The 12,763-nt window shown below is 34.8% G+C and overlaps 2 protein-coding genes across 6 annotated transcripts in view; one reads left to right on the top strand and one right to left on the bottom strand.

Annotated features, from left to right (window-relative positions):
• The window catches only part of Cka (Connector of kinase to AP-1), a 164,991-nt gene that overhangs the window by 148,039 nt on the left and 4,189 nt on the right, over positions 1–12,763 (top strand). For all 5 annotated transcript variants that reach the window (XM_085807428.1, XM_085807430.1, XM_085807431.1 and 2 more), the window contains one exon: positions 3,593–3,679. In XM_085807428.1, the coding sequence (XP_085663554.1) occupies positions 3,593–3,679 (87 nt within the window). The remainder of the gene's footprint in view (positions 1–3,592; positions 3,680–12,763) is intronic.
• LOC146993468 (uncharacterized) lies at positions 10,492–11,758 on the bottom strand. The gene has a single exon (XM_085807647.1). The coding sequence runs from the start codon at positions 11,749–11,751 to the stop codon at positions 10,492–10,494; it is 1,260 nt and encodes a 419-aa protein (XP_085663773.1). The 5' UTR covers positions 11,752–11,758.

The raw sequence follows: 12,763 nt of genomic DNA, 5'->3' as shown, positions 1-12,763 counted from the left end.
CCCCCCCAGTATAGAATTAGCTCATAAAAATAGGTTGTCAGAAAGTTTAAACTGGAGAATAATCATCTAAAAAAAAAATTTTGAAAATTAATTTTGGTTAAATTATGATTTATTGTATAAAATATAATGATAAAACATATATACTAATGCAAATACGCAAAATATTTATAAAACATTTATTAGAAATGAAGTGTAATATGATAAAATTCTTAACAAGCCTCGAAGCATCTTATCTCTCCATCTTTGCACCAAATACGCGTTTCTTTGAGAATTTTTTTTGCCAGTTTCAGTTCTTTTATTAGAAACAAACAGCACAATCTCTATGAGTTTCTTTCTTGATGGAACTGGGAGATATATAGCTAGCAAAATGTCGAGCAGTTAGTCTCATGTGATTGAGAGTTGAACTACAGACATCTTTGAGCTTTGAAAAGAGCACGCAGAATGTGTTTCTATATTTCGCAAAAATATGGGCAACTAATGCCATCTGTTAACACAGATCTAAATAAATAAAAACATCACAGAAAAGCCGAAATGAAACCATGAATGGGAAAAGAGCGGGTTGCACAGTTAAATAAACAAAAAATATGCATCCCCACGAAAACCACAGGTTGCTCAAATTTTGCTACTTCTATGTTGCCCTTGGAAATCGCGGGATACGCAGCGAGAGGGTTCACTAAGAAAAACTCAAAATGGGTTTGGATGAAGGATTGTCAAGAGGCTTTGTATTCACAAAAAGTTTTGATGCATTGTGATCCAAAATTGCCCTTAATATTGGCAACTGACGCATCAGTTGGGTTAGGTGGAGTACTTTTTCACAAACTTCCTGATGGAACAGAAAAACCAATTGTGTATGCTTCTAGAACAGACTGAAACAGAAAGAAGTATTCTCAAACCGATAAAGAAGCTTTGTCAATAATTTGGGAAGCAAAATTTTTTCTGTACTTAGGAGGCAGAAAATTTACATTAATTACAGATCATAAACCTCTTGTTGCAATTTTTGGCTCAAAGAAAGGCATGCCAGTTTTGGCAGCAACAAGACTCCTACATTGCGCTTTGGCTTTACAGTCATTCCAATTCAATATTATTTATCGTAAAACAAGCGACCAATGGTAATGCTGACTTTCTGTCATAATTGCCGATGAACTCAGAGCAACTGTCTGTTCAGGATGATGTAACTATTTTTCAATTACAGCAGATTGAAACTCTTCCAATCACTGCCCGATATTTGGCTAAAGAAACTGAAATTGAAACTGAACTCAGTCCTCTGCTACAAATACTTCAAAACGGCAGTGAATTGAAAGGAAGGGAGATGGATTACAGTATGGTCAACTTACGTATTTTGGAATGGTATAGATAAAGATATCAAAAATACCTCTCAAAACTGTTCTGAATATGCAAAACATAAAATAGATCCTCCTAAGGTAAAAGTTCATCATTGGGAGTACCAGTGTGCTCCAATGGAATGTATTCACATTGATTATGCAGGACCTATTTTTTGATAATCGTAGATGCTCGCTCAAAATGGCTAGGAGTCTATCCAGTGAAATCAAGCTCTACTTTCAAAACAATAGAATGTTTACGGGACTTTTTTTGCACGATTCAGATTACCAATATTGTTGGTGAGTGATAACGGGTCACAGTTCACTTCACATGAGTTTAAGATATTTGTAACGGAATCAAACACAAAAATGCAGCACCATTTAAATCATCTAGTAATGAACAGGCTGAATGGTATGTGTCTACAGTAAAACAATCTTTAAGAACAATGCAAAATTATCCAGGAACTTTGAGACAAAAACTCAGTACATTTTTGATGCAATATAGGAAAACTCTGAATTTAACTACTCTGCAGAGCCCTGCAATGCTAATGCCAAAGAGGGAAATTCGAACAAGAATAGATTTATTGAGGCCAGATCTCAAGAGAAGGGTGGAAGACAGAATTCGAAAAGGAACCTACGAGCATTTAGAGTAGGAGATAGAGTGGCAGTAAGAAATTATTGCCAAGGTGATGGACGATGGAGATTTGGAACCATACAATCCAAGGATGGGCAGCTTCATTACACCATAAATGTAGATGATCAGCTATGGCGACGACATATGGATCAGATGCGTGATGGAGGAAGCGTAACAGATGAGGGGTTCATGCGTCCACCTCCAGCTCTCATGATTTCCGAAGAGCCTAATAAGAGTGAAGTTCGAGAACCATCCAAAGATAATAGCTACCAGGCAGATGAGTTTGTGTCGTCCTCCGAGCCCATGGTTGTATGAGCTGTTCCATCCACCTGACCTGCTGCTGATACAACCAGGTTACGAAAGAAACCTGCTGTGCCACAACCTTTGCGTCGGTCCAGTAGAATTCCACATACCCCAGATAGACTGCAGTTATGATAAAGGGGGAGGGATGTGGTATATCGAGAACTATTGACGAGGTATAATCATAATGGGACTTAAAGCATCGAAGCGTGCACAGTAATAAAAAAAAAAGGTCTGGAATGCGAGTAGGTGTAGATATAAGTGTGTATGTGAGTGATGATATATTTGTATATATAATAAAGTAGCATGTAGAGTAAAAGAGTGTGTCTTGTGAAATAATACCTACTAAAGGATACACAGTAAGAACATTCTCCATATGACCTACACATAAAGAATTTTTATGCATCGCAACACTGAAAAAACAGCTTCAGGAAGGATATGCTCTTAGATGAATGACCTGTCAGCAGCCAAGTTGTTGGAAGACTGGTAGTTTAAATCCTGGCCACGGTTTGGCTGCATAGGAGCTTTCATTGTTTTCCCCATTTGTAATATGAATATGAACCAGTTTCCCTTAAATTCATTTATAAAGGTAGTATCTTTTCCTATAAGCAGATAACTTTCAAGTTGGCTTGTCTGAATAAATTAACCTAACCTACCTTTTAAGACTGTGAAGTGAAAAACTCCATGGCTAGAGTGCTAACAATCTAATTTATGTACACGAATCATTCAATAATTGATCTAATAATTATAATTCATGCCAATAGTGTTGTTGAAGGAGGGAAGTGAGGCTTGTAGAGTCTTTTGATGCTGTACAAAATAAGCTGATTTGATAATTTACAACTGTCGTAAGATATTTAAGTCAAGAATCACTTACATGGAAAATGCAAAAATCTGGACTAACTACTGCTGCATCTGATTAATAGGTTGTATTTACTTTGTAGACAAAAAATATGGCAGAATAAACTGGTAAAGTCACTTTTATTTCATCAATATGAAAATTCCTAAATAATATACTCAGTTACTGTCAAAAAATATTTGATATGACAGCCATAAGGGAATTCATGAACGTCAGCTAAAGATTTTAAAATACAAAATTAAGATGTATATAATCATTTATGTCAACATAGATGGTATTGAAAAGTAGTTAAAACTGCTTGTCATGTATATGTAATCTCTTAGTCAAAGCTGCAGCAAATTAATCATAGTTTCTGATGTAAGTATATAGATACACATATAAAGAAAATCCTAGTCTTATTAAAGTATGGAAATTTTTGTAAATTGTTTGTTTGTCTGTGCATCATGTTTTATGCTGATTACTTATTTTAATAATGTTTTTCAGGGAAAATGATACATTCAATGGTAGCACACTTAGATGCTGTTACCAGTCTTGCCATCGATCCTAATGGCTTATATTTGCTATCAGGAAGTATGTTGTCTTTTGAAATTTGTCTCATTTTTTACTCTTTATTCTCCGACTCCCCAGTTTTTCATCTTATCTCCCAGTATATCGCCAAAACTTGCAGTTTTTAATTTTTAGCCTTTACTACTATTAAGGTGTTTTTACCAATAAAATTAAATTTTGCAAATGTTTTAAGTTTCATTATTGAATTAAATTGTGCCAATTTCATTCCCGCATGCCTAGTAATCTTTATAATAATTTTTCTTATTAAATTTTATTAGATTGGAATTTTCTTAATTTACAGTAGACATTTAAAGAAACTTTTATTATATAACTATTTAATTAGCAAATATTTGTATTTTATTTAGTTTTAATCAATATTTGATAAATTACTAACTTTATCCAAGCAGTAATATCCATATGAATTGTTAATTTTATTTTTACCATGTTTAAAAATGCTTGGATGAATTAGTTTTCCTTCACTACTCAGAATTTTTTGAGTGTAAAAAATTACAAAATGAAATTATAGAAAGAATATGACATTTAAAATAAGTAATTAATGTAATGTACATCATAATCATAGTATAAACTGTTGAATAAACTGAATAATGCATTAAAAGCAAATTTGAATCAATTTCAGTTCTTTTAAAATGGTGCTGTTACACAGCACGAAACCTCCCAGGAACTCCTGATTTTTCATATTTCAAGGATAGCAACCATGGCATTATAAGCAGTAATTTTTAATTTAGTGTAATCTTCAAATGTGTATTATTAACCCTTTCTGGATGGGCATTCCCTATGAATGTCTCTCACAACTGGGCATCCCACCCATATATCACTGGAGAACAATTATAAAGGGCAGGTGATGTAGATTTGCATTTTAAGGTGAAACATTTTTAAAAACTTAGATGGTAACCTGTGTCCATTACTTTTGAACTGAATAGTTTTAGGATTCTGCCTTTCAGTTTGATCACATTCTGCATAACGTTCATGTGAACTGTTGTGGGAGAACAGGGAATGCGTAATGTAAACAAACTGAACTTGGCTCCTAACTTGCATGTGATATATATAAACTTTCAAATTTCTGATGTCCCTTCAAATCCTTTATTTATTTATTTTTTTTCCTATGTAGTGTCTTTTAGGGTTACTATATGGAGTTCTGTTACGCTTCGCGTAGCTTTTATCTCTTATATTTCGCATACATACCTTTTTATTTTGGAAAGCCTTGACTTTGGTTTATTATGGCTAGTAAGCGTTATTTATCAAAAGATATACTCACATAGTAAATGAGCCAATTAGTGACATGAATGAGAGTGATGATTGATTTTGTAAAGAGTTAAAGCATGATATTTCTAGTAATTCTGATACAAACATTTTGTCAGAGACTGAGCTCACCGAGTGCCTTGCTTCCAAACCTCATGAAAGATTTTTGTTGCTTCTTTTAAATAGTCGCTCTTGTATTTGTTATTAATTTAAAAAGTTATAATGTATTTTGTCAATTAAAACTTCAGAATAATTTGAATAGCATCTCAAAGTAAGTAAATTTTGTATATATTTTCATGTAAAGGAAAAAGTTATTAACCCCTTCGTGACGGGCATACCATATATGACTCATCTTGATGAAATGTAAAAAACTTACTTAAATCCATATCTAAACATACATAAAAATAATAATATATATGATTAAATAATATAGCATAAATGATTCAGAAAGGAGACACTCTGTGATAATGTAGTCGCTGTCATTTCATTAGTGACGAGACACGTTTTCAGGTTGAACCTCTTAATAATTCTCAGGGTTAATCCTAGGCATCCCCTCATTTTAGGCACATCTACAGGGATATGTTGATTTTGGATGAAGATGGATTTTCACTATCTTTTGTATATTAAAATTATTAGTTTCTTCAACTATCAGTTTGTTAGATTATCAGAGAAAAAATCAATTTTATTCACATAACTTTGAATTAAGTTTACTTCTGCAGTAAATTCATAAGGCTTCAATTACTTAACAAGTGAAGTTCATGATGGAGTAGTTAGTTCTGTTAGACTAACTACTCCATCTGTTTCACTGTTCTGTTAGACTGTAAGATGAAAGCAAAACAAACTTCCAATTTAGTCTCTTGACAAAATTTCGGTATCAAAATCACTAGTCTTACATAAATACAGTTTTCAGTTTCAAAATAGTCACTTATGGGCTTGAATGGACACTCATAGCCTTTCCAAATTCAATATACTCTTCTTCCATTAAATACTTCTTTCTCTTAGACATTGCACTATTAGTTTAACTATCTTAGCTGGTGCAAAAAATCTTACGTCTGCTTTCTAAACATGCAAACTGAATACAAACCTGAGCTCCTAAAACCACAACTCCACTCCCAATTATCTCATGGGGGGGGGATTTTAAGCATCAGAAACTGTTCAGTGTTTATATCATGTGAAGCCTCAACTGCGTATCAGCTGGGTTTTGTTTACTTTATATCATCTGCTCGTATGTTTAAATGAATCGCCAGAATCAGAAAGTACTTCACGGACACAAAGTCAACAATGTATATGTTAAAATAAGCTAACTAGTAATCACGGAGTGCCATCTAGTGATTTTAAGAAAATTCTAAAAGAACGTGCATGTTTGAAAGAACATGTCTGGGCCAGTGCAAGCGGCGATGCACCAGCGCATCACCTGGCTGCTAGTGACATTTGGGACTGATGTATATATAACTGATACATAACCCATCTGCAGAAGGTTTTCAGTTTAGCAACATGGCATCGTGAAGGGGACATGCTCACTTGAAAGGGGACATGCTAGAAGTAGATTCTGGATGATAACACAGAGAATAATTATTAACTAGTAATGGTAAAGATAAGATTTCTTTAGAATTCTGTGTCATCAATAAATCAGCATTAAATGTGGCATTTTCTGCTTATTGTTCGCAGCATCCATTTCACAAATGTTATATATCAGCCATTGTTAATATCTGTATGTGTAGCTTGTGGGAGTGGTATGATTCCTTATGACTGCAGGTAGACCAGACCACTATGAGTTTAGGTGACATAGACATCATTATCTATTTTTTTAGGAACTACAACTCATTCTGCTAGAGGCAGTGCTCAGTTATCATGATGCTGTGCATAATCTGTTCCCCAGCAACTGTAGAAGAATGCATCTGATTCAGGGTCATGCAAAAATACCTCTGAAAAGAGTATAAGCAGGTGGAAAGGACCAAAATAAGTATCTTCCGTAATGGAATGTGTACAAAGAATGGTCTGTTAAGGTGCTACAGAGTGCAGTTGAATGGTAGATAAAAGCTGTCTGCTGCCATAAGTCCCCATGCGAATTTTAAGTGGCATGTGTTGTTGCATAAATGTGGTGCTTAGTAAAATGCATTATATATGTGGAACTGGATACTAGGGAGTAATTTTTTATTCATTGTAACTGCTCTGTTTTATCCACGACTCCATAAATCAAAAGCATGTTTGCACGGTCCACATTCATGGTGATGCATGCTGCTCAAAATTTCCATGGATTAGCCAGTAGTATTACTTACCACTGAATCCTGTGCAACCTCAACATGTCATTTCCACACACAAATTATCCCGTTTTACCTTCGATATCAGAAGAATTATGATGGAAAATGAGTATACAATCAATTATCCAATGAAAGACATCTCGTCACATAACACAAACAGTTTAATATTACAATTCTATTTACAAGTCTAATTAAGTGTTAGTTTTAGCTTTGACACCTCAAAGCAATACTCAGAACATAAATGGCATAAAATATTACTCATGAAAAACATCTCAAAAAGTCATTATTCTCATTACTTAAAACGAAAGTAAACAATAGAACAAACTCGAAAACGTAGATGTAAAAACTCAACTGTTGCCAATCGCGATTTACTAAATTTTATCAAAATAAAGATAATAATCAGGTAGATGTACAACTTCACATCCTCCCACCTAAGTTAATATTTTTACGTAAAAAATTTAACTTGCAAAAGAAAATTGTGAATATTTTATAAGTTACAAAAAGAAAATTATAAGTAGTTCATAAGTCCAGTCTCTTAGGTACTTTGATTGTACGACCTGCTCTAGTCTTTTGAATCTGAGGTTCAAGTCCACACACGTTATCAAAGGAAGAATTGGCACAGGTTTCACCTCCCACCTTCGCGGTTGAAAATTTCTCAATAATGTCATCATCGTTGGAAACTTCAAGTGGATACAATCTTTGAATTGGTCTTAGCAAGTGTCCATTAGCTGTTTTAAGCTTGACAAGTCTTGTAATTCCATCTTTTCCTGGAAGAATCTGAATTATTTTACCTAATGGCCAATTGATTCGCTTGGTGTTATCACTTCCTATCAATACAATATCACCAATATTCACTTTCACGGATTTTTTGTTTCCTGCTTTTTGAATAAGTTCTCCTAAATTATTCAGACCTAAACCTGTTTGTCAAATCCTTTTGCAAGTTTTCTCTATATTTGAGTCGCTTATTAAGACTTTTATGCCCAATGTCATCAAGATCTGGAACACCACTTATTTGATTATCTTGCAAAAATAGAGATGGACTTAAAGGCATTAAAGTAGCATCGCTTTCAGTTACATATGTCAATGCACGGGAATTAATTACTGCTTCACAGTCACAGAGAGTCGTGTTCATTTCTTCAGAAGTTAGCGAAGCTCTTCCTAATACTCGTCTCAGCTGTTTCTTAAGAATTCCTATCAATCTCTCCCACCAGCCTCCCCACCAGGAGGCAGTTGGTGGGTTGAACTTCCACTGAATTGGTGGTATAGATGTGTCTTCAGTGATTTGCTTCCAGTTTAAGTCTTGAAGTACATTTGAAGCACCAACAAAATTGCTTCCGTTGTCACAGTATATGATTCTGCTCTGTCCTCTACGAGCTATAAATCTTATAAGAGCTAGTAGAAAACTCTCAGTAGACATCGATTCAACCAACTCTAAATGGACTGCCCTATAAATGGCGCAGGTGAATAAACAAATCCAAAATTTCTTGTTGCCTTTCAGGATTACTGGTCCCGCAAGATCAACTCCACAGATTTCAAATACAGCTGCTTCTCGTAATCTATCTTCTGGAGGAGCCCCAGTACAAGTTTCTAGGTTCTTTGCAGAAAATCTTCTACACACGGTGCATTGATTGATGATAGATCTCACAGTTTTACGAGCATTCAGAATCCAAAATCTCTCTCGTAGAATATTTATTAAAATTTGAGTACCAGCATGTGCATTTTTCTCATGATTGGATGGAAGAATAGCTGGCATTTTAAAGTCTTCTGTATCCTCACAAAAGGTAAGTTTAGTTTTCAGTCTGAGGATTCCACTTTGATCCTTGAATACTCCTAAAGTTCTTAATTTCTCATCCTTTTCATTCACAAAACAATCTTCTTGAACCATTTTGATCAGTAACTTCTCAGCCTCAAAAATTTCATCTGAATCAAGGTTTCCATGCTTTCTCGCTGTTTTTTCAGTTCGATAATTGGAGGTGAAGGATCCAGGCAATTAGATTAACTATCCTTTTGTATTGGAAAAATATCTGTAATACCAGTCTCTCTTGGTAACCAAGCATGCAGAAACTAAACATTTAGTTACAGAAGAAACTATGCTCTTTTTCTTTTCTCTAACAATCTCAGTCTCATCTAAATTTAAGTCACCTTTACGCCAATCTTCTTCAGGCAAGTAAAGCCAACTTGGACCTAACCACCACCACTGAGATTTCAATAAGGAGAGAGCTAAACAACCTCTACTTGGAAGATCAGCTGGATTCATGCAACCAGGAATATGTCTTCAAGAATCTTTATTTGTTAGTCTTCTTATTTCCTTCACCCTATTCTGGACAAATACACTCCAGGCTTCTTCTCTCATTATCCATGCTAAAACAGTAGAAGAATCAGTCCAGAAGTAAACTTCTTCACTCTGTATCTCAGGCAAAATTGAGGACGAAAGGCGAGACGCTATAGTAGCTGCAAGTAATTCCAATCTCGCGATAGTAGTTTCTTCTTTTCCAGTTGGTGTAACTCTACTCCTGGCTTGTATCAGTTGTACTTTAGTGGAATCAAAAGTTTTTATACGAATGAAAACAGCCACGGCATAAGCATGCTTACTGGCATCACAGAAAATATGTACTGAAGTATTTTCACTCGTACTCCTTGAACCAAAATATCTTGGAAAATGGATCTTTTCCAGATAGTCAATATCTTTCAACCATTTTTAAAATGTAGTTCTCGTACAGGTATCAACTTCGTCATCCCATGTTATCTTCTGCTTCCAAGTTTCTTGAAGTAATAACTTAGGGATAAGGATAACAGGACAACATATAACAAGAGGGTCAAACAATCTATGAGCTGTAGATAAGATTAAGCGCTTAGTCACTTTTTCAAAACATAACTCTTTTATACTACCAGTATTTATTCTTAGAGTGTCAGATTTTTTATTCCATATTAAACCGAGCACATTTGTATCAGCAGAAGCATCAGCATTAATATCATTGAACTCCCTCATTAATATCATTGAATGAACTATGAACATCAGCATTAATATCATTGAACTCTCTAAGCTCAAATTTTCTCTCAGCCATTACCTCAGTTGATACACTAATAAAATGATTGAGTTCTTCTTCATTTTTTACACAACTGACACAATTGTCAACATAAAAACTATGCATAAGTTTTTGAATGACACCTTTCGTATATAAGGATTCGCCGGTTTCTATTTTCTCTAAAACAGTTTGTAAGTGAAGCTAAATAGTAGAGTTTAGAAGAAAAGGGCTACTTGCTACACCAAAAACTACACGGCAGTGCCTGTACACTTTCAGTTGACCATCACTATCAAGCCACAAGAACCGCAAAAAGTCTATCGGTAGGTGAAACACTTATTTGAAGAAAGGCTCTTCGTATATCAGCAATAACACCAATCTTTTCTTTTCGAAAGCGTGTTAAAATACTCGGAAGCTGTTCTATTAGATTTGGGCCTTTTTCTAAGCAGTCATTAAGACTAGGAAATCCTTTTACTTTGGCCGAAGCATCAAATACCGGTCGGAGTTTTGTAGTGCTATTCTTTTTGATAACTTCTCGGTGAGGAAGGTAAAGAACTTGCCCTTGATAATTTTTATCAGCCTCTTCAATTACTCCCTCTTCTAGCCATTCCTTGAAAACATCTCCATAAGCTTCATAATTGGACTCGATTTTAAGACGTTTAACAGTTTTGTTCAGTCTTCTCTCGGCTAAGTTAAAATAGTCTGTTAGTGGTGGATGATGTTCCAACCAGGCCAAATCAACCTCGAAACAATCATCGACTATACGAACTGTATTTAGAAAATGTAACCGAGCAGCTTCTTGTAGTTCAGTCTGGTTTTTCTTGACTGATGGGTCAGTGATCCCAAGCGTGTCCAAAGTCCATAGATCTGTTATGGTCTCCACAGTAGATAACAAGGATGTAAGTAAGAACGATGATGAAAACTCACTTTTCGAAGTATTCGACATTCGTCCCATAACTGACCATCCAGATTTGGTCTCAATAGCTACGAGACCACAAGGCAACTCACGACGACCGCCTGTCATGAGTTTTCCAGCTACATCAGCCCCAATAAAAATCTCAATATGATTTTGACAATCATCCACAATATTTATATTACAGGCTGCTAACTCTTTCAGACAAAGCTTGTTGACAGTAGGTGGCACTGACTTACAAATAATTTGTTGACTAAGAACTTTAAAGTTGCAATTATAATTCCCATGTACACTCGATAAATATAAAGCATGCTTATATAATATAAAGATATCATGCTTGCATATGCCTGAGTCCTTCCCTCCAAATAAAGAGTGTTGTAAATATTCACAACTCTGAGGTTCATAGTTCATTTCTTTAGCTGTACTTCTTAATAAATATGATCGCTGTGAAGCAGTATCGATAATAGCTCTTGCGACGCATTTCTTCCCATTACTTCTAATTATAACTTTGAATGTTTGAAGCATTACGTCCGGAGTAGAAGATAAATTGGAAAGAGCTTGATCCACTTCAGCACTAATCCCAGTTTTCTTTTCAACTTCAGGTGATTCTTCGTTTTTTGACATAGTTATTTGGTGCATCTTCCTAGACAGAAGAATATGGTGTTTTTTACCACAACACAAGCAACCAGCTTTCAAGTTACAATCCTTGACTGAATGTCCAGATTTCAAACATAAAAAACACTTGTGAGATTGTTGAACCAGTGACTCCCTCTGCCTTAAAGGTATTTTTCTTACTTTTAGACAGTCTCCAGAAAAATGTGAATTAGAACAGAATATGCACTGTTTTGATACTTGAGATGAAGTTAGAAGGTCTGTTGCACTAGGTATATTTGAAAACTTTCTACTCTTACATTTGTTCTCTATTACCTTTTTCTCATAGGAAAGATTATGTTTTACTTCTGCTTTTGGTTTCGATGTGTTGAAACTTTGAGAGGCTAAAAAAATGCGTTCTTCAGCTTCGACTTCGGCTTGTAGGAATTCTAAAATGCATTCTAAATCACTCAGATCTATAGCGCTGCCAAGCAACAATCTCAAGTTGATCGAACAATTTTCTTAATGAATTTTTAGAAGTGTTCTGTTTTTGAAGAACTAATAGTAATAAGTCTCTGACATATACCTGAATCAATAGTTCCTCTCTGCCGAAACACATTTTCAGCTGTTTTAAAGCTTTTTCGTAACTATTACCCCCTGGGGGATAGCTTTTAATTAATTCTTCAGCAGGACTGCCTTTTTCCATTGCTTGAGATAAATACGAAAATTTATCGTGGAAATCGATATTAACGTCTTCATCAATTTTTTGAAACTGACCCCAAAAGTATAGCCAATTTCATACACTACCGTCAAAAGTAGGTAATTTTATTTTTGGGTAATGTAATAAAGTGTTCGGCTGCGAAACAATGTTCAAATTTTCATTTTTAGAAGATAATTGTTCACACCCTAGTGTTTCTAGCTTCTGTTTTAAAGATCTCCATCGATCAATATACATTTCTGACTCATCTACCGCTTTCTCTATTTCGGTATCGGAAGTATTTTCAGAATGCAACAAATGTTTATATTTCTCTTCACATGCTATCATTAATAAAGCTTTCTC

This window comes from Stegodyphus dumicola, chromosome X1 (genome assembly GCF_044657685.1).
Source record: "Stegodyphus dumicola isolate Sdum_Otavi_A_Nest chromosome X1, ASM4465768v1".
Classification (NCBI taxonomy): Eukaryota; Metazoa; Arthropoda; class Arachnida; order Araneae; family Eresidae; genus Stegodyphus; species Stegodyphus dumicola.
The sequence above is the reverse complement of the archived record's forward strand: the minus strand, read 5'-3'. Positions and strand labels throughout refer to the sequence as shown.

Bases quoted from the DNA above. Each gene is read 5' to 3' on its own strand.
- LOC146993468 (XM_085807647.1), bottom strand. From the start codon at position 11,751: ATGCACCAAATAACTATGTCAAAAAACGAAGAATCACCTGAAGTTGAA.